Source organism: Ctenopharyngodon idella, chromosome 16 (assembly GCF_019924925.1).
Source record: "Ctenopharyngodon idella isolate HZGC_01 chromosome 16, HZGC01, whole genome shotgun sequence".
Taxonomy (NCBI): Eukaryota; Metazoa; Chordata; class Actinopteri; order Cypriniformes; family Xenocyprididae; genus Ctenopharyngodon; species Ctenopharyngodon idella.
Window position 1 is genome coordinate 4346165 of NC_067235.1, and position 18940 is coordinate 4365104.

The window sequence follows — 18940 nt, forward strand, 5'->3', positions numbered from 1 at the left end:
TATTTCACAATTTACGGCACGAGCTGATAAGTGAAGAACGCTAAATGGATTGAGCATGCAGCGGCATGGACGAGTGCACATCCCTTTCTTATAGACATCACTAAAAAGTTTGTATTTGGTCAGATGTCAATAGCTAAGAAAGTAAAATGAGGAACCTATTACTAACGTTACTTTACGGTAAGTAGAGAGAGAGAGAGAGACAGAGACTGTTGCATGTGCTTGACTGCTTATCACTCATCAGTACACATGCGTTAGTTGTATTAAAATTAAATCAAACACGTAGCCTATGTAAAAACATGAGCTGGTATACGATTTATGTATAACGTGGTTCCCCACATTATTACAGGAAAATGTCAAGTGATTACTGTGCTGCTGCACTGGAGCGGCTCTAAATGTGCGCTGTAGATAAAACACCATAGAGCAATAAAATGAACAGTGAACAGAACAGTAACAGAAGCTTGTACAGTACATTTTAACAGGCATAATTAAGCATGGAAGTAACTGAAGAAAAAATCTATTTGCTAAACAAATTAAGCCAACTAATATGATTCATATTCTTTTGGTATCTCTACCCAATATTTAAAAAAAATAAAAATAAATATTTACATCTGAGTACAGCTTGCTGTTATGGTAAGGGGAGTGACATTTCCCAACACATGCTAAGCGGTGCCAATCACAATACACTGGGCCAGCTAACCAATCAGCACATTTTGTATTTCAAAAGAAGGGGCTTCATCGAAACAGGAACTAAATGGTGCGTTCGAGCCAGACTGGGGAGAGAGGAGCTGTAATAATGTAAAATATGTGAAAAATAATGCATGTTTTGAACAATCAGGCATGAAAGCATATTCTAGTACGCCCCAAAAACAAAATCAAGACTTCGTAAAAGGGCATAATAGGATCCCTTTAAATAATATAATTATTTATTTAAATGATTATATTTAAATTACGTAAAAAAAATAAATAAAAAAAAATTACAAATGCAGTAAAATGGAGGTATTGGTATTCAGTATGGGTGAGAACCAAAAATGAAAGTATCTGTATCGGACTCGTTCTGGACTATTTCGGATATTTAAGATTTTTAATGGGCTTAAATTTTGTAAAAGTCAATTTCAAGACATTAATGACCTGCAGAAACCCTGTATTAGTTTTCGTTCATACCCACCCCTACCCTACCAACAAATAATCACGCATAGATCAAACAGCTATCAGCTACAGTGTGCGAGTGAAAAGCAGAAGTGCAGAGTGGGAAGGATGTGTTAGTCTCACCATGTTCTGTGGCTTGCTCTGCTGCATGTGAGCGTTCACAACCTCAAGCATGTGTGAAGTGACTTCATTCATGTCTTCCAGCACTCGTACGCTGAACGCAACCAAAGACCTGTTATTCTGCAATGAGAACCAAAAGATTCGGTTTGACACTTTATGAAGGTGAAAATGCAGAAAAGAAAAAGATCAAAACATTCAGATGAAAAGACAATGTAACATTTTGCCAAAAGCGGCATGGAAACACAATGAAGGAAAAGGTTCCTGCTTAGCGTGCAACTGTTAACACTGTTAATATCCACATCTGAAAACCAACTGGGACCAATGTAGAGGAACATCAATGGTGTTCTTTAGAATTTTTTTTTTTTTCTCCGTATTTCTCAAACAGCACAGTGAACAGCATTTCCAAACACTGAACTCGATGCAAATCTGCAGTAGGGTTATCAAAAGTACCAACTTCGGTACCAAGTCGGTACTGAAATTTTAAAAATGTGATGATACCAGCATTTTGAGCGCTGTTGAGTGGATTCTTAAATACCTCTCATTGGCCACTGTGTTCACACTCTCAGCAGATATGTCTTTGATTGGCTACAATGGCCAACGCTTCAAAAACACGTTGTAAACAGACAGCACTTACACAGACTCCTGCTTTCAAATGATCCCGTGTGTATGTATTAGCGGATCAGTCTATCAGTGGATATATTAGGGATCTGCTCATAGATGCCTGCTTTCAAGCGCTCCCGTGTTTATCTGTGTAAGCGCTCAGTGAAGAGCGTCATTTATTGTCTATTTACAACATGTTTTTGAAGCGTTGATCATTGTAGCCAATCACAGACATATCTGTTGAGCACATGAACACAATGGCCAATCAGAAATGTTTAAGAATCGGCTCAACAGCACTCAAAATGCTAGGGGGAAATGCTGGTCATATTTTTAAAATTTCAGTACCAACTTAGTACCGAAGTCGGTATTTTTGACAACCCTAATCTACAGTGATTAAATAGTGTAACAACTCTGTCCACACTTTCATACGGAACAGCACATTTTCATTTTCATTAAATACACAAGTTCTGACCTGAAAAGAGCGAAGGTTGCCAGAGACTTTGACATAAGACCCTGGAGGAATGACTGAGTTATCCACACCCATGTCCTGGAAAGAGTTTGAATAAATATATGTAGGAAGTTAACTTTTTGATCAGAAAATTTCCATTACTTCTCCATGCATTTGTAGTTCCTTTTAAAGGGTCATGAAACACTAAAATAATTTTTTGTGAGATGTTAACATGTTGTACAGGTTGCACATCACTGAAATGATAGCACTTAATATGCTTATTAGGGGGAAAGTGGTTATTTTTAGTTTTTTGGAGCCATTTCGTTCTTTTGGTTTAAAAAGTGAAATTTAACCAACCTCATGAGAAGTGAGGAATATGCATTAACTCGGAGTGATTGGCTGCTGGGGCTGGAGAGTACGTGTCTACGTCATTAGTTTCTGAGCTTTTCTCTGCATTATTCATAAGAATGAACACTCTTAATCCAATCACTGTGCTGTATTAGGCATGATGGTCCTGATGGTTTGGAAGCTAAACTTGGTAAATCTGCTGCTCATGTATTAATGTATCCTCTCGCAGATTTATTTTAGGGATGCACCGATATGAAAATTTTGGCCGATACCGATAACTGATAATTCATTACATTTGAAAGCCGATAACCAATATATTGGCTGATAAATTTGAATTACCATTAAAAGCCATGTCTCATGCACAATTATAATGTTCTCATAATTTTATGTAGCCTATATGACAAACTTGCGCTGTGTGTTGCACTTAACTGTATTTTCCTTTTTCAAGTGACTCCAATCATATTTCAAGCAATTCAAAACCATCCTGGCGAACAGTGCACATCTGAAGCGTCTCAGTTGAAGGAAATAATCCATTATTTATCAGCTTTAATATATTGGCCACATTTTTTTATTGGCCGATAACGATAACAATAAAAATGAACATATATCGGCCGATATCGATATGGTGGCTGATATATCGTGCATCCCTAATTTATTTAATTTGTCATTGTCTACCTGTTCTGTTCCCTTTATATGGAAATGTGCAAATGTTACTCCTTTGTTCAAAGGTGGAGTCTCATCCAATGTGAATAATTATCCTCCAATTTCTATTATTTGTTCTAGTGCAAAAATTGAGAAACTTATTTTTAATAAATTATCATTGTATATTAATTCATTAAATATTCTCTCTCCATCTGGTTTCAGACCTAACTTTTCTACAACTGCTCTTTTAAAATTCACAAATGATGTGTTTTCATCCTTTGACAAAGGCCAAGGCATAGGTGCCATTTTCATTGATCTTTCAAAGGCTTTTGACATGGTCAATCATTACCTTCTTGATAAACTGTATTCTATTGGTTTAACTAGAAATGCTCTTCTTTGGTTTAATTCTTATGTTCATAACAAGTGTCAGTGTGTTGTTTTCCAGGGTTTTCAGTCTGATTACGTAATTGTTGAAAAAGGTGTTCCTCAAGGCTCTACTCTGGGACCATTACCTTCATCATTATCTTTATTAATGATTTACCTCAAATATGTTTAAATTGTTCTGTACGTTTATGCCGATGACACTGTTATTTACACCACTAATTCTGATTTGCTACAAATTCAGAATTCTTGACCCTGAACTTGCTTTTAAGCCCCATTTTGATTATACTGTTAATACAACATGTTGTTTTGTGTTTACTGTATTTTTACATTTCAAGTCAGGAAAAGAATTGTTTCTCTGTTAATATTACCTCTTATTAATTATGCCGATATTGTCTATCTAAATACCTCTGACATTTAACTTGAGCCTCTTAATGTTGTTTAAAATTCTTTGTGCAGATTTGTGTTAAGGTGTCCATATCGTACTCATTATTGTCATATGTATGACTTGCTAAACTTAACTGAATAGTCTAGAAGACTATTCCATTGGCTTCTGTTTATTTTTAAAAGAGTTTATAAAGCTTCTTTTGATTAGAACGACCTTCCTCTTTCTTGGAATGATCTTCCTCTTTCTTTCTATAACCTCCCTTAATCACTTTAAACTATATTTTCTTTTTAAAATAACTTTACAATTATAAACATAAACAAGTTAAGAATTTGAGGATTTTTTGTTATTAATTGGTCTCATGTTGATGTTATTGATGTATGATGTTGAGGTTTTGTAATTCACCTGTGGTTTGTGGGTGTGGGGGACAGGTTGAGCATTTCGTTTCATTTGTTTTGTATATTTGTAGTGTGTATATGTTTTGTAAGGTTGTTTTGTTTGTGTTGTAATATTTTGTTTGTGTTTTTAGGACCACCTTGGAAATGAGATGTTACATCTCAAGGGGCTATCCTTGCATTCAATTCAAATAAATTCAAAATATGATTGTATCAATATTTAATAAGTAACAACACGCGACGCGTTCATGAGTGCAGTTTATGCGCAGAACACTGCGATGAGTTTAACAACACTCAGGCCGGTTTCACAGCGCGAGTATTCACGATGGAAGCGTTTGTACAGCGTCACAGCAGCGGCTCCAAGCTGCATATAAAGTGAGCATTTCTTTACAAAGACAGCTATAAATTAGTTTTTACAAGTTGGTCATTTATAGTCTTGAAAGTTTGTTAACATGGGGAGGTGTACAACACTAGCATATAATCGTAAAATAAATAAAAATAAATGAAAGTCTCGTGTCATCCATTGCTGCACACGAATGAGGTAAGCTTTGTGTTTTACACCATCTGCCGTGTGCACGTTTACAACACAGCAAACTCGGTGAAAAAAGCCAGCAAACTCGGGTTTGATTTGGGTATGTTAGAGCCTATAGCTGTCTGTGTAATAACTAAAATAATGTTTATGTATCATAATTTCTGGCCAGTTTACTTTAGTTTTTTTTATAATACACCATACTTTAACCCAAACTGAATAATTAAAAACAAGTTTAAACGAGTAAATCTTCTATAAATATTTTTTAATATTAATTTTCTTTCCTGACATACTCCAATTCTTGTTAAAACCCACCCAGACATGCTTATTCTGTGCATTTTGAGCACTTTGTGTGAAATCATATTTATTTTGTCCATCAAAGGTGTTCTTTCACTCTAATTGAGCGTTAGCAGCGCAGCAAAAATAGACCCAGCGCCGAAACGATCGCGGCACTGCTGCTTCTGCTCTGCTCCTGCAACGCGCTGCCGCACAGCCTCTGCGTGCGGTGTGAATGCTCTCATCTGTTAACATGGGCGCCGAAAAAAAAATACGCACTGCTGATGCGTGCAGTGTGAAACCGGCCTCATAGTTCATATACATGTCGAAGCAAGCATGTTTTAAATTATCGAGGACATATTTCATATACTCGTGCTCCAAACATGAAACAGCACCGTGTATGCACACATATCTTAGGTCTTCTTCAAATTAAATTATATTATATATATATATATATATATATATATGCAAATAACGGCAACAATACAGTGGTACGTCTCATCATGAATGCGATGACACAATGAATTATTCTGATACACTGAAGACATAATGAAGCCAAAAAATCAAAGAACGGACAAAAAAAAAAAAAAAAAAAAAAAGTAACTATGCTTTTATTCTTTCCATTTTAAACTGGTGTCATTTGTTCAGAGACAGTAGTGACTGTAAATGTGATCAACATTATTAGATCATTTGAATGTTCCTCATTTTCCATTTAGACCAATAGCTCTGGAAAGATAATTCTGATTTGTTGATATTTCTAAGAATGATAGTTGTTAGTAGTCTCTAATAATAAGATTCTTGTGAGTTTGTCATAGGGTTATATTTTTTAAATAAATCAAAGTGCTATGTTGTTGTTTTTATCTCCACTCATATTTTAGTATTCATTTGTCTGTTTGAGTGTGTTCTAGGTCTGTGTTTTATTGGTCCCACTTTTCCACAGCTTTACTTGCCCATTTCAAATCTGAGGTATGAATGACCAGTGCTAAAACAGAGGGGTTTCATGACACTTTAAAAATAATTTTATAGAGACAATTTCTAGCTCAAAACAGAGCTGAGCGTAACAAGACATCTACTTCTGCTATAAAAATTTCTGTGGCCTGGAAATCACATTTTTCATAAACAACGCTCAAAGGCATCTGAGCAGGTACCTCTGTGTCTATCCACTGCTTGACATCCATGGGAGCTGCAGTCATGTCATCCACCTTGTACTGGATGTTGATTGTGGATTTATCAGTGCTTCTGATAACACCAACAATAGTTACCTAGACAGTGTCAGACAAAACATTCAGCAGGATGGATGGATGGATAAGCGTATTAGCCATGTTGTAGCTATTTCTGTGTTTTAACATTATGAGCTCAAGCATTTATGATAATGTTCAGCACATTTACACACAGAGAGATGTTCATGCCAAGACTTTTTAGAGCTGTCAGTTGATGAAGACAACCTTGTTTTTGGCATTAACATGATTTCTCACATTTATAACTTGACTCTAAGTTAATATTTTTTCTCTTTTCAAAATGTAGAGGATTCAGTTCCTTATAATAAAATCTATTTTTGCCACTAGGCTGCAGCAGTGCAGTGTTGGTCTTCTCACTTATGCCGTTGATCATATTTCATACCGGTTATAGATGGATTTTAAGATGGATTTGTGTGTGTGCACGCTGATGCTCTTATTCCTGCCCTTAAAAATCACTCAGAAAAGTTGTAATGTCAAACTGAATGCATTTTAAGGGTGTTAAATATCATCTCAAAGTTAACATGTTGGCAGCCTAATTCTTTTAAACATATGCAAAAATACTTGATGAAAATGATACAGAATAGTGATGAAAACCTATAATAAATAAAATAAAAGGGGTGAGTTTGTTCTCATCTTTTCTGGTCTGTTAGGAGCTTCATGGCTTCATCCGGTCTCACACACACACTGCAGCATTGTGGTATTTTAAGAGTAGTTGCTTAGAGAAGTGGTTGTCTGATAAATGAACCGCCAGTATGAACGTCGCCCTCATGCGGTACAAAGAACCACCACAGATATTTACACTTTTAAAAGATGTAGTTTATTTAAATAGTTATTGTTCCTCTAGATAACATTCATTTCACCCTTAAAGTATGTGAGATTGATTTACTAAAGAAGATCTTAAAATGTGGGTTGCTTTTGATTGATAATGTTACAAAAGATTTCTACTTCAAATTAATTATTTTGAACTTTCTATTAATCAAAGATTCCTGAAAAAAATATGAAGCAGCAAAAACAGTTTTCAACATTGATAATATTAATAACCTAACAGCAAATCAGCATATTAGAATGATTTCTGAAGGATCATGTGACACTGAAGACTGGAGTAATGATGCTGAAAATTAAGCTTTGATCACAGGAATAATTTCAATAGAAATTTTTAAATTGTATTATTTCACAATATTACTGTATTTTTTTGATTAAATAAATGCAGCCTTGGTGAGCAGAAGAGACTTCTTTCAAAAAGTCTTAATTATTCTAAACTTCTGTATTTTAAGAGACAATAATTACATGGTTTTCTAGAAAACTTGATTCTGATCAGTCAAGGCCCTAGACATTTTGTGACCTCGTGTTACAGACATCAGACTCACCTGTGCGATCTCTACCTCTCCCACTTTAAAGACGTCCTCCGCCTGCACTGCAGACATCAGCTGGGAAACCGTGCAGGGAACGATCTGCTGTGCTCGCGTCCTCTGCACAAAACACACACAAATGTCACACAGCGGCCATTTCATTAAAGAAAATAGGAAAACTTACAAATTATTTTACTCATTTTTTATGACAATTAAGTGGTTTTGAGGGAGGAACATTCTCATTCTAGTGAGCAACATTTCTACACGCTCCCGAAGAAGAGGTGTTGTGTCATCAATATTTTCTCAAGAGACCTCGTGAAAATAATTAATACATCTGATAAAAGAGTTTTGATGACTTTGAAAGCCTGTAATTTAAGGAAGTAAAGCAAATACTACAATGCATAAATAGTTTTAAAAACATTGAAATTATTTTTCTACATTACAATAACGAGAAATGTGGATTTTAATATTCTAAACTGTCAAAGTTAATATCTTTAAACTTTAGGTTATTTCTTAACTACTAATTTCTTATTTGGCTTATATATATATATATATATATATATATATGGTGGATCCAAAATGGTCAATATTCATATTCATGCATTTTATTCATATTTCATGTTAATCATTTATGGCTTATGATTTATCAATATTACTTTTGATTTGATATATTCATGTGCTCCTACTCTATATATTAATTCTCATCATATTTTCAAGTATTTACTCTTATGTACTCCTTTATGGTTATTCTTCTTTTATCTTCAAGAGTATGTATGCTTGCTATATACAGTTGTTCTTCAAAGTGTTCCAATGTGACAGGTCATGTTGACATGTTTGTGGTTAGATATTGGACGTCTGCCAAGTACTGCAGAAGAGATGTTTTCAGAGTTAGTTGCTCATTTGTCGCTCATGTCCGTTTCTATTTCTTCCGACTTGTGATAATGCAAGATCTGCAAAATTCCCTTATCTATTTTCATCTATCTTTGCCATTTGACCAGTCACTCTGATCTAGCTGTTACACCAACTATGACATAAAGGATAAATCTTTTTTGACCTTTTCTTCTTAGACCAAAACATAAGTTTGAGTGTGATGTAAGTTTTCCTGTTATTATGGTATAAAACAGACTGGGTCTTTGATAGTTTAGCTTTTTCTTTGCTTCTTCTTTGCTCTTTTTGCTTCTCGCATCTCTTCTGCGTCTTCTACTTCTGGCTGCTTCTGCTTCTTCTCTTCTACCTCTCATGTCTTAATTTTGTTCCTTCTTTCTCTATATTCTGATCTTCATCTGTTAGATACAATACTCTAGATTTTATTATTAACTATTAATTACTTAATTTGTTTGTCTCTATAATTTTTAATTAATCAATTTGTTATTCCTTATTTAAATTTGATCTCTGACATAATCATTGCTGGACTGCCTGGATCTCATTATCTCAAGTTTTTGCATCTATCTATCTATATATATTATCTATCTATCTATCTATCTATATATATATATATATATATATATATATATATATATATATATATATATATATATATATATATATATATATATATATATATACACACACACACACACACAGTGCCACTTGAAAGTTTGTGAACCCCTTGCAGAATCTGTGAAAATAAAATAAAAGAGATGCATGTTATTTTTTATTTAGTACTGTCCTGATTAAGATATTTTACATAAAAGATGTTTACATATAATTCACAAGACAAAAAATAGCTGAATTTATTAAAATGACCCCGTTCAAAAGTATGTGAACCATTGATTCTTAATACTGTGTGTGGTTACCTGGATGATCTACGACTGTTTTTTGTTTTGTGATGATTGTTCATGAGTCTCTTGTTTGTCCTGAGCAGTTAAACTGAGCTCTGTTCTTCAGAAAAATCCTCCTGGTCCTGCAGATTCTTCAGTTTTCAAGCATTTTTTGCATATTTGAACCCTTTCCAGCAGTGACTGTATGATTTTGAGATCCGTCTTTTTGCACTGAGGACAACTGAGGGACTCAAACACAACTATTACAAAAGGTTCAAACATTCACTGATGCTCCAGAAGGAAACACGATGCATTAAGAGCCGGGGGGTGAAAACTTTTTGAATTGGAAGATCAAGGGAAATTGTACTTAATTTGTCTCCGGGAAACATGTAGGTATCTTCTGTTGCTTCCAAAGGGCAGTACTAAATAAAGAAAATTGATATTTAAACAAAATAAGAAAATTTTGGACTGTTCAAAAGTTTTCACCCCCCGACTCTTAATGCATCGCGCTTCCTTCTGGAGCATCAGTGAATGTTTGAACCTTTTTTAAAGGATGTGTTTGAGTCCCTCAGTTGTCCTCCATGTGAAAAGATGGATCTCAAAATCATTCAGTCACTGCTGTAAAGGGTTCAAATATGCAAAAGATGCTGGAAATCTGAAGAATCTGCAGGACCTGAAGGATTTTTCTGAAGAACAGAGCTCAGTTTAACTGCTCAGAATGAACAACCATCACAAAACAAAAAACAGTCATAGATCATCCAGGTAACCACACACAGTATTAAGAATCAAGGGTTCCCACACTTTTGAACGGGACCATCTTAATAAATTCAGCTATTTTTTGTCTTGTGAATTATATGTAAACATCTTTTATGTAAAATATCTTACTCAGGACAGAACTAAATAAAAAATAACATCCATTTTGTATTATCTCTTTTATTTTGTTAATTTTTCACATTTTCTGCAAGGGGTTCACAAACTTTCAAGTGGCACTAATTATATATATATATATATATATATATATAAAAAACAACACAAATATAATAAATTATGACATTAAAAAGAGCGCAAGTCACTCGTATTTCTTTAGGGACACTGCCCAACAGCGACACCCGCAGGTAAAGTTACAGCAGGAGTCATGCCTCATAGAAAACCATAGAAAACCATCAGACCCCCGGCATGCGGTGGGTTTTGTGGGGGGTAATTGAGAATGAATGGGGGAAAGTCACGTGAGAGGAGGCAATGTCTCCATCGCGCTATGATTGGATGTAATTGGTTATGATTGGATATGATTGGTTTGTGTGATAAATCCTGCCTCTTGTTTACGAGCACGTTTCGCGCGTCAGTTTGACTGAACAAATTATGGCGTCAATGGGAAGACTAATTGAAAAGTAAGTAAACAGATGACCGAGTTAGATATCACTGCTTTATGTCATGTCAAAATCAAACTTGAAATGGACTGAAAACATGATGACTGCAGGTTTTTTTTTTTTTTAGTGCAATCAGCTTGATGAAATGAAAAATGATCCAAAATAGCCTAAGCTGACAATTAAAAAGAAAAACATCAATACACAAATAAAATATATTGTTTAAATTATTATTGCCTTTAGTTATTATTTTGGAATGAATGTAGAAATGCTTAAAACACTAACTTGATGAGATTGACTTGGTTTTGATAAATAGAACATTTAATACAATACATTGTTAATGTAAAATTACAAAATCGAATTGTATTTGGTTTCTTTTTTCTTTTTTGATGTAATGTAAAGTAATGTTCATTTAACAAGGAAGATGTGTCAACGTTAAGAGTAATGCACATGAATTTACATTGATTCATAAATAAATAAAAAATGTGCCTCCTCCTTTCAGAACACCACTGATTATATATATATACACATACATACACAAACAATTTACAATAAGGTTCCATTTGTTAACTTTAGCTTGCTACATTAGTTAACAATAAATAGCAATGAAAAGTACTTCCAAATAATTTACTTGGTTAGTTAATTTCAGCATTTACTAATCCATTATTAAATTCAAAAGTTATGTTCATATATGTATATGTTCATATGATTTATTGGACCCGAGCTAACATGAACTAGAAATGAACATTAATGAACGTTATCAAAGATTAATGAATCCTGAAACAAATATATTGCTCAATGTTAGTTACTAACTAATGTTAGCTAATAAGACCTTACTGTGAAGTGATACCATATATATTACAGATATATTTACATGTCTGTGTATAGATATTATATGTCGTATGTAGGTATATTTACATATCCCAGACACGTTATTGACAGGTTATAGAGCTGAGGCACACTAACCCCTTTCTTTTCTCCTCCTTGAGAGGCGGCTGGTGATCCAAATCCTCCTGGAGACTGTGTATATCCACCCATACTGGCCTCACCATATTTACCTGCCAAAACATAAACATTTTGTTTCTATCAAGACTTGTGCATGGGTGAAATAACAGCAGTAACAGCAGTGACCGATGACCAGTGTTTCGAGCAACAGACATGAAATCCCTGACAACACACGACTACATCGTCACACTGACACCGTTGAACTGAGCTTTCGGAATTCAGATTAAACTCAGAGTCACAGCATGTTACACACAAATCATTAATAAACCACATACCTTGGTTCCACATTTTACTCACGAATGTGTTTCTTCTGAACACGAACTAACCCGACAAAACACTCGAAAATCTCCCGCCACCGCTGATCGCACACTGTTTGACGTCACGTCTCTAAGTCCGCGCGCTGAAAACGCGCATGCGCATGTTTGCACTGCCGCGAAAGTCCTTCTGTCAGACTCCAGATTATTTTATTTTTTTTTACTTAACAGAAGAGATGTTCTTCTGACGCCTCTCTTTATTCTAAACAATTTAAGTATCCATCTAAAATATAAGTTGATCTGTTTGAGCAGTTTTAAGTGCGTGAGCTCTTTAACTAACTGAAAGAATTTAATACGTTTACATATAAAATCGTATTCACACTCTTTCTAGTGTGTTTAGGCACAATTTGTCAGTTAATATCTGCCCATAAATACTAAAGGGACAGTGTAAATACTAACATATTATAGCACATACTAGGTCAGGGGGCGGTTCTCATCAGCGCAAATCACTTGTTATTATTTTAATATAAATATAAATCTAATAATTTTCCTAATAATACCGCGTGTATCTAGTGTTATTTGCATAGAAGAAGATGAAAAAGGAAAGTGGTTTTAAGAGTATCGAGGAAAACGGCTTATTGGGGACTTTTAATTTGAAATTATTTGTTTCCTGAAGTCACGAGTATGTCGCGGAGATTTGTTGTCACGTTGTTTTTGTATGTCGCGTGGTTCAGTAAAGGAATATAAATGGAAGAGACTGCGAAACAAGACCTCGTCTTTCTTGAGCTCAGACAGAAGCTACAAAGTGGCCTTTTGTTCATTCGGTAAAGTGTGCTTTTATCTTTCTGTACTGATGCTCGTTTACTGAACTGAACAGTCACTGATTCATCAGTGGATGTGAGTGCAGGAGCAAGAAGCACTTTATATGACATTAAAGCGCTGGATGTACCTGCGGTTAAAACAGTCATTTTTTCATTCAGAACAGTCAAAAATATGAATAACATGCTTCAGAAGAAGCTGTCAGATGTGTGTATGTTAGAAGAGGTGTGTTAAAAATGTAGGTAGCACATTTTAACAAAATAATAAACCCCAAACCTGCACTTAAAACCATGCAAATATACTGTTAGTAACACATCCTGATAGGCAGCATATATCGCCAGTTTGAATACTTTGTCTCTAATAGTTTGTATATTTTCAGAATGCAAGTTAAGACGGCTCACGTAACAACACAAGAGAATACTCAGAATGTAATCATTTCTGGTAGTAGCCAAATTATTGTACCGTTTAAAAATTATATTATGTACAGCAGTGGTTCCCAAACCTGTCCTGGAGGACCCCCAGCCCTGAACATTTTGTATGTCTCCCTATTTCTGACACACCCTTTTCAGGTCTTGCTTGCTAATGAGCACATGAGTTGAATCAGGTGTGATATATGAGGGAGACATACAAAATGTGCAGGGCTGGGGGTCCTCCAGGACAGGTTTGGGAGCCACTGATGTACAGTATACAGGTGCTGGTCATATAATTAGAATATCATCAAAAAGTTGATTTATTTCACTAATTCCATTCAAAAAGTGAAACTTGTATATTATATTCATTCATTACACACAGACTGATATATTTCAAATGTTTATTTCTTTTAATTTTGATGATTATAACTGACAACTAAGGAAAATCCCAAATTCAGTATCTCAGAAAATTAGAATATTACTTAAGACCAATACAAAGAAAGGATTTTTTAGAAATCTTGGCCAACTGAAAAGTATGAACATGAAAAGTATGAGCATGTACAGCACTCAATACTTAGTTGGGGCTCCTTTTGCCTAAATTACTGCAGCAATGCGGCGTGGCATGGAGTCGATCAGTCTGTGGCACTGCTCAGGTGTTATAAGAGCCCAGGTTGCTCTGATAGTGGCCTTCAGCTCTTCTGCATTGTTGGGTCTGGCATATCGTATCTTCCTCTTCACAATACCCCATAGATTTTCTATGGGGTTAAGGTCAGGCAAGTTTGCTGGCCAATTAAGAACAGGAATACCATGGTCCTTAAACCAGGTATTGGTAGCTTTGGCACTGTGTGCAGGTGCCAAGTCCTGTTGGAAAATGAAATCTGCATCTTCATAAAGTTGGTCAGCAGCAGGAAGCATGAAGTGCTCTAAAACTTCCTGGTATACGGCTGCGTTGACCTTGGACCTCAGAAAACACAGTTGACCAACACCAGCAGATGACATGGCACCCCAAACCATCACTGACTGTGGAAACTTTACACTGGACCTCAAGCAACGTGGATTGTGTGCCTCTCCTCTCTTCCTCCAGACTCTGGGACCCTGATTTCCAAAGGAAATGCAAAATTTACTTTCATCAGAGAACATAACTTTGGACCACTCAGCAGCAGTCCAGTCCTTTTTGTCTTTAGCCCAGGCGAGACGCTTCTGACGCTGTCTGTTGTTCAAGAGTGGCTTGACACAAGGAATGCGACAGCTGAAACCCACGTCTTGCATACGTCTGTGCGTAGTGGTTCTTGAAGCACTGACTCCAGCTGCAGTCCACTCTTTGTGAATCTCCCCCACATTTTTGAATGGGTTTTGTTTCACAATCCTCTCCAGGGTGCGGTTATCTCTATTGCTTATACACTTTTTTCTACCACATCTTTTCCTTCCCTTCGCCTCTCTATTAATGTGCTTGGACACAGAGCTCTGTGAACAGCCAGCCTCTTTTGCAATGACCTTTTGTGTCTTGCCCTCCTTGTGCAAGGTGTCAATGGTCGTCTTTTGGACAACTGTCAAGTCAGCAGTCTTCCCCATGATTGTGTAGCCTACAGAACTAAACTGAGAGATTTAAAGGCCTTTGCAGGTGTTTTGAGTTAATTAGCTGATTAGAGTGTGGCACCAGGTGTCTTCAATATTGAACCTTTTCACAATATTCTAATTTTCTGAGATACTGTATTTGGGATTTTCCTTAGTTGTCAGTTATAATCATCAAAATTAAAAGAAATAAACATTTGAAATATATCAGTCTGTGTGTAATGAATGAATATAATATACAAGTTTCACTTTTTGAATGGAATTAGTGAAATAAATCAACTTTTTGATAATATTCTAATTATATGACCAGCACCTGTATATACAGTACACAGTGAGTGAGTTTTGACAGAGCTCGTGACACTAGCTTTATGCTCAGTCAGTAGTGCAGTAATTTCAGTAATTTAACACTAGATGGTAGTATTGGTCTGGCAGTTGACAGTATCTGTGTGTGTGCGTGTGTGTGTGTGTGTGTGTGTGTGTGTGTGTGTGTGTGTGTGTGTGTGTGTGAGAGTGAGAGAGAGAGAGAGAGAGAGAGAGAGAGTGTGTGTGATGGGTAGGGTTAGTGTAGGGGGATGGAATATACAGTCTGTATAGTATAAAAATCATTACGTCTATGGAGGTCCTCACAAGTGTAGCAAAACAAACGTGTATGTGTGCGCTGGTGCTCTTATTCCTGCCCTTAAAATCACTCAGAACACAATGAAACTGTTGTAATGTCAAATTGAATACATTTTAAAGGTGTTATAAAAAACCTATTTAACATATTGACACACACACACACACACACATTCAACCATCAAATGATCAAACTGTTATGACGAGTTTCTAGTTGCATGTAAAGATTTTGATGCAACAATGCTGTTCATCCTCAGAATGACATGTTGTGTATTGAGTGTGGACTTTGCATTGAACAGATATAGGTTCAGGATGGGCGACACCATAAATTTTTGTCAGGAAGGTTTTCGAATGATTTGTGAAGTTTTGTATCAATCGAACCAATGGCCTAGGATGAGTTTGAAAAAGTAGTTTGAAAAAAAGTAGTAACCTCCAGAAATGTTATTTTTGTACTAAAGTAGTTTTACTACATCAAATTTCGATTCAGAATCGTGAAACAAATCGAATGAATCGAGAATCAAGTCAGACCCCAAGAATCAAAATGAATCATGAGATTCCAAATGATTCCCACTCCTACTTATTATTCTTCTTCTTTAGGAAGAAAAATAACGATTGGCAAAACAGTACAAATACAAAAACAGCACTGAATACTGGTTGCTGATTAAGATATGTGAACGATTCAAATGCTAAGACATACAAATCTACTAAAGAAGACATCTGTTGTGATTAGAGTGTATTTTTTTCTCCAACACTCTGTCAGTTCAAACCCCTATTTGTATTAAATTCAGCAAGTAACTCGTCCTCAGTCCCACATTTTTGCTACAGACATGAATACACCGGAATCATGTGTCCTACTGACGAGAGCTGTGCTGATTATAAAACAGGCAAAAATAAAATGTATTGACTAACACTGAATGAGAGACACCAGAATATGAAAGAAACTTGAAGCTGGACTCTTTTCAACTTCAGTAACTACACAGACAAACGCTTTTATAATCTATTCGTCATTGTCACAAATGTTTCACCACTGTCTTTATTTTACTCTCACAGCAGTGACATCGTCAGGGATGGTGCAGATGTGGAAATCGAGTCCAAACAAGACTCCATCCTGAACATCCAGACAGCGGACTGGACCTATCAGGTGCACTTAACATCTGGAGTGAGTCTGGTGGAGACGTTATGCCAGAAAAGCCCAGGATCCACTGAACACGGATCCCACTTCAGACTCCGTCTAAGGGTGGATCAGCCGTCAGGTACACGATGAGCTCTTTCAGATTATTACCTATGAGCACTTTCTCACCAAACCCTGGCCAGCTTCTGGAGGTCTGGGAGTCTTTTAGGGGTGCAATGGTTCAGATTACTCACGGTTCGGTTTGTATCACGGTTTTAGGCTCACGGTTTCGGTACGGTTCAGTATGTGCTATGTTCAGGTAAAAAATTACTACTGTCAAATAAAAATGAAGAAAATAAGAACAAACAATCCAACGGCACAAATAAATACAGTAAAGCAAAGATACAAATAAATAAACTTTTCAGGTTTTTCATGTATCCAGTTTTCAGGTAGAATTTGAATAAAGTAGCTGATAAAATGTAAAACAACATTGCATGTAATCTTCACTGTATAAATTAAATAAAGATCAATCATTATTAATTATTAAGTTACTATTCAGTCATGAACAATGAGTTATTTCCTTGTCTTTTGTAGTTTGATGAACATTAAAAGCACATTCAGACAGCAGGAATGCAAGGGCTGCTGTCTCTTTAAGACACAATGCACGGCCACAGATCAGTACACTGATACTGAACACAAGCGTTCTTTCGCGAGTGTTTAAGTTCACTTAAGACATAACCGACTATGCTTGCTAGGATACTCGCCAAGACCGGCATGTAGACATAATTTTGTGTGAATTTGTCCGTTCAAGAACAAGACTTGAAAGTGACCCCAATATTTGCGCGCTGTACACGCGCTTCCGCGTCTTGCACTCGAATGTTTAAGTTGGCAAGGCTTAAATGAGTTTAGTTTAAACGCAGATAGCAACGTGTGCTGTTCAGGTCTCACCTGCGCTCGTGCGCTATCAACACCCGGGTGATGACGGTGTAAATGACTGGTCTTAAATTATAGAGCATACGGCACTCGCATTGAACAAAGTTTAGGGGAAGCCAGAATGCGTATCCATCAACAGAAACATACATTAGCCTAACTCTGTCTGTCTGTTTTATTTGTTTTCTGCAAACCATATTATAGATGCGCACGCGTCGTCAGATATGATATGGACCGCGGTGCAAGTGCGTGTCGCACCGAGTGTGCAGAACGGTACGGTTCGATTTTTTTTTTTACCGAGAACCGTTTCACCCCTAGAGTCTTTAAAGAGTGGCTCTCATTTGATTCTCAGATTCTGATTCTTAATGGATTTCCTTGAGGAATTTGAGTAAGAAGTGTGTGAGCTACACACTCACTCTCTCTCTCTCTCACACACACTCTCACACACACACACACACACACACACACACACACACACACACACACACACACACACACACACACACTCACTCACACACACACAGAAACCAGATTAAGAGAGATTAATGAAGAACAAAAGAAAACTCCAGTAATGTGACCTGCTGCTCTGATCCTGAGCTCAACTTCATGTCAGAACAACTCAGAGTCAGCTGACCCAAAACAACTTGTTCCAGAAAACACAGTTTAACCCTTAAAGCATTCAGGATTTTTGACCCAGAAGAGATTTCTGAAACTTTCTAAAAAAAAAAAAAAAAAAAAAGTATGGGAACCAAACTTAAAAGGTTAGTTTACCCAAAAATGAAAATTCTGTCTTTAATTACTCACCCTCATGTTGTTCCAAACCCATAAGATCTTCGTTCATCTTCAGAACCCAAATTAAGATATTTTTGATTAAGTCTGAGAGGTATATGACTCGTCCAGAGACAGCAATATAATCAACACTTTCAAGTTCCAGAAAGGTACTAAAGACATATTTAAAACAGTCAAGATGACTACAGTGGTTCAACCTTAAAATTATGAAGTGCCGAGAATACTTTTTGTGCGCAAAAACAAACAAAAAAAATAACGACATATTCATAATTGGATATCATCATTTAAGAAGTTTTTTTTTTATTTTATTTTTTTTTATTAGGTGGATAATAGAGCTGCGCGATTCTGGAGAAATTGAGAATCACGAATTACTGGATGAACCAGTGTTTATGAACGAATCTCTTGAATGTGACAAATACATTTTTTTAACAGTCACTTGTCGCCACCTACTGGT

At 36.0% G+C, this 18940-nt stretch overlaps 2 protein-coding genes across 5 annotated transcripts in view; one reads left to right on the forward strand and one right to left on the reverse strand.

Moving 5' to 3' along the window:
• Window positions 1–12429, reverse strand: part of rpa2 (replication protein A2) — a 21912-nt gene extending 9483 nt beyond the window's left edge. The window contains exons 1-6 of the mRNA XM_051866096.1: window positions 12262–12429; window positions 11948–12039; window positions 7876–7977; window positions 6419–6532; window positions 2339–2413; window positions 1270–1386 (exon numbers count right to left, since the gene is read on the reverse strand). Of these exons, the coding sequence (XP_051722056.1) occupies window positions 1270–1386; window positions 2339–2413; window positions 6419–6532; window positions 7876–7977; window positions 11948–12039; window positions 12262–12274 (513 nt within the window). The 5' untranslated portion in view covers window positions 12275–12429. The remainder of the gene's footprint in view (window positions 1–1269; window positions 1387–2338; window positions 2414–6418; window positions 6533–7875; window positions 7978–11947; window positions 12040–12261) is intronic.
• A 405-nt stretch (window positions 12430–12834) lies between these two features.
• ube3d (ubiquitin protein ligase E3D) overlaps window positions 12835–18940 on the forward strand; it is a 35030-nt gene continuing 28924 nt past the window's right edge. For all 4 annotated transcript variants that reach the window (XM_051866089.1, XM_051866092.1, XM_051866088.1 and 1 more), the window contains exons 1-2: window positions 12835–13064; window positions 16707–16909. In XM_051866089.1, coding sequence (XP_051722049.1) covers window positions 12988–13064; window positions 16707–16909 — 280 coding nt within the window. In that variant the 5' untranslated portion in view covers window positions 12835–12987. The remainder of the gene's footprint in view (window positions 13065–16706; window positions 16910–18940) is intronic.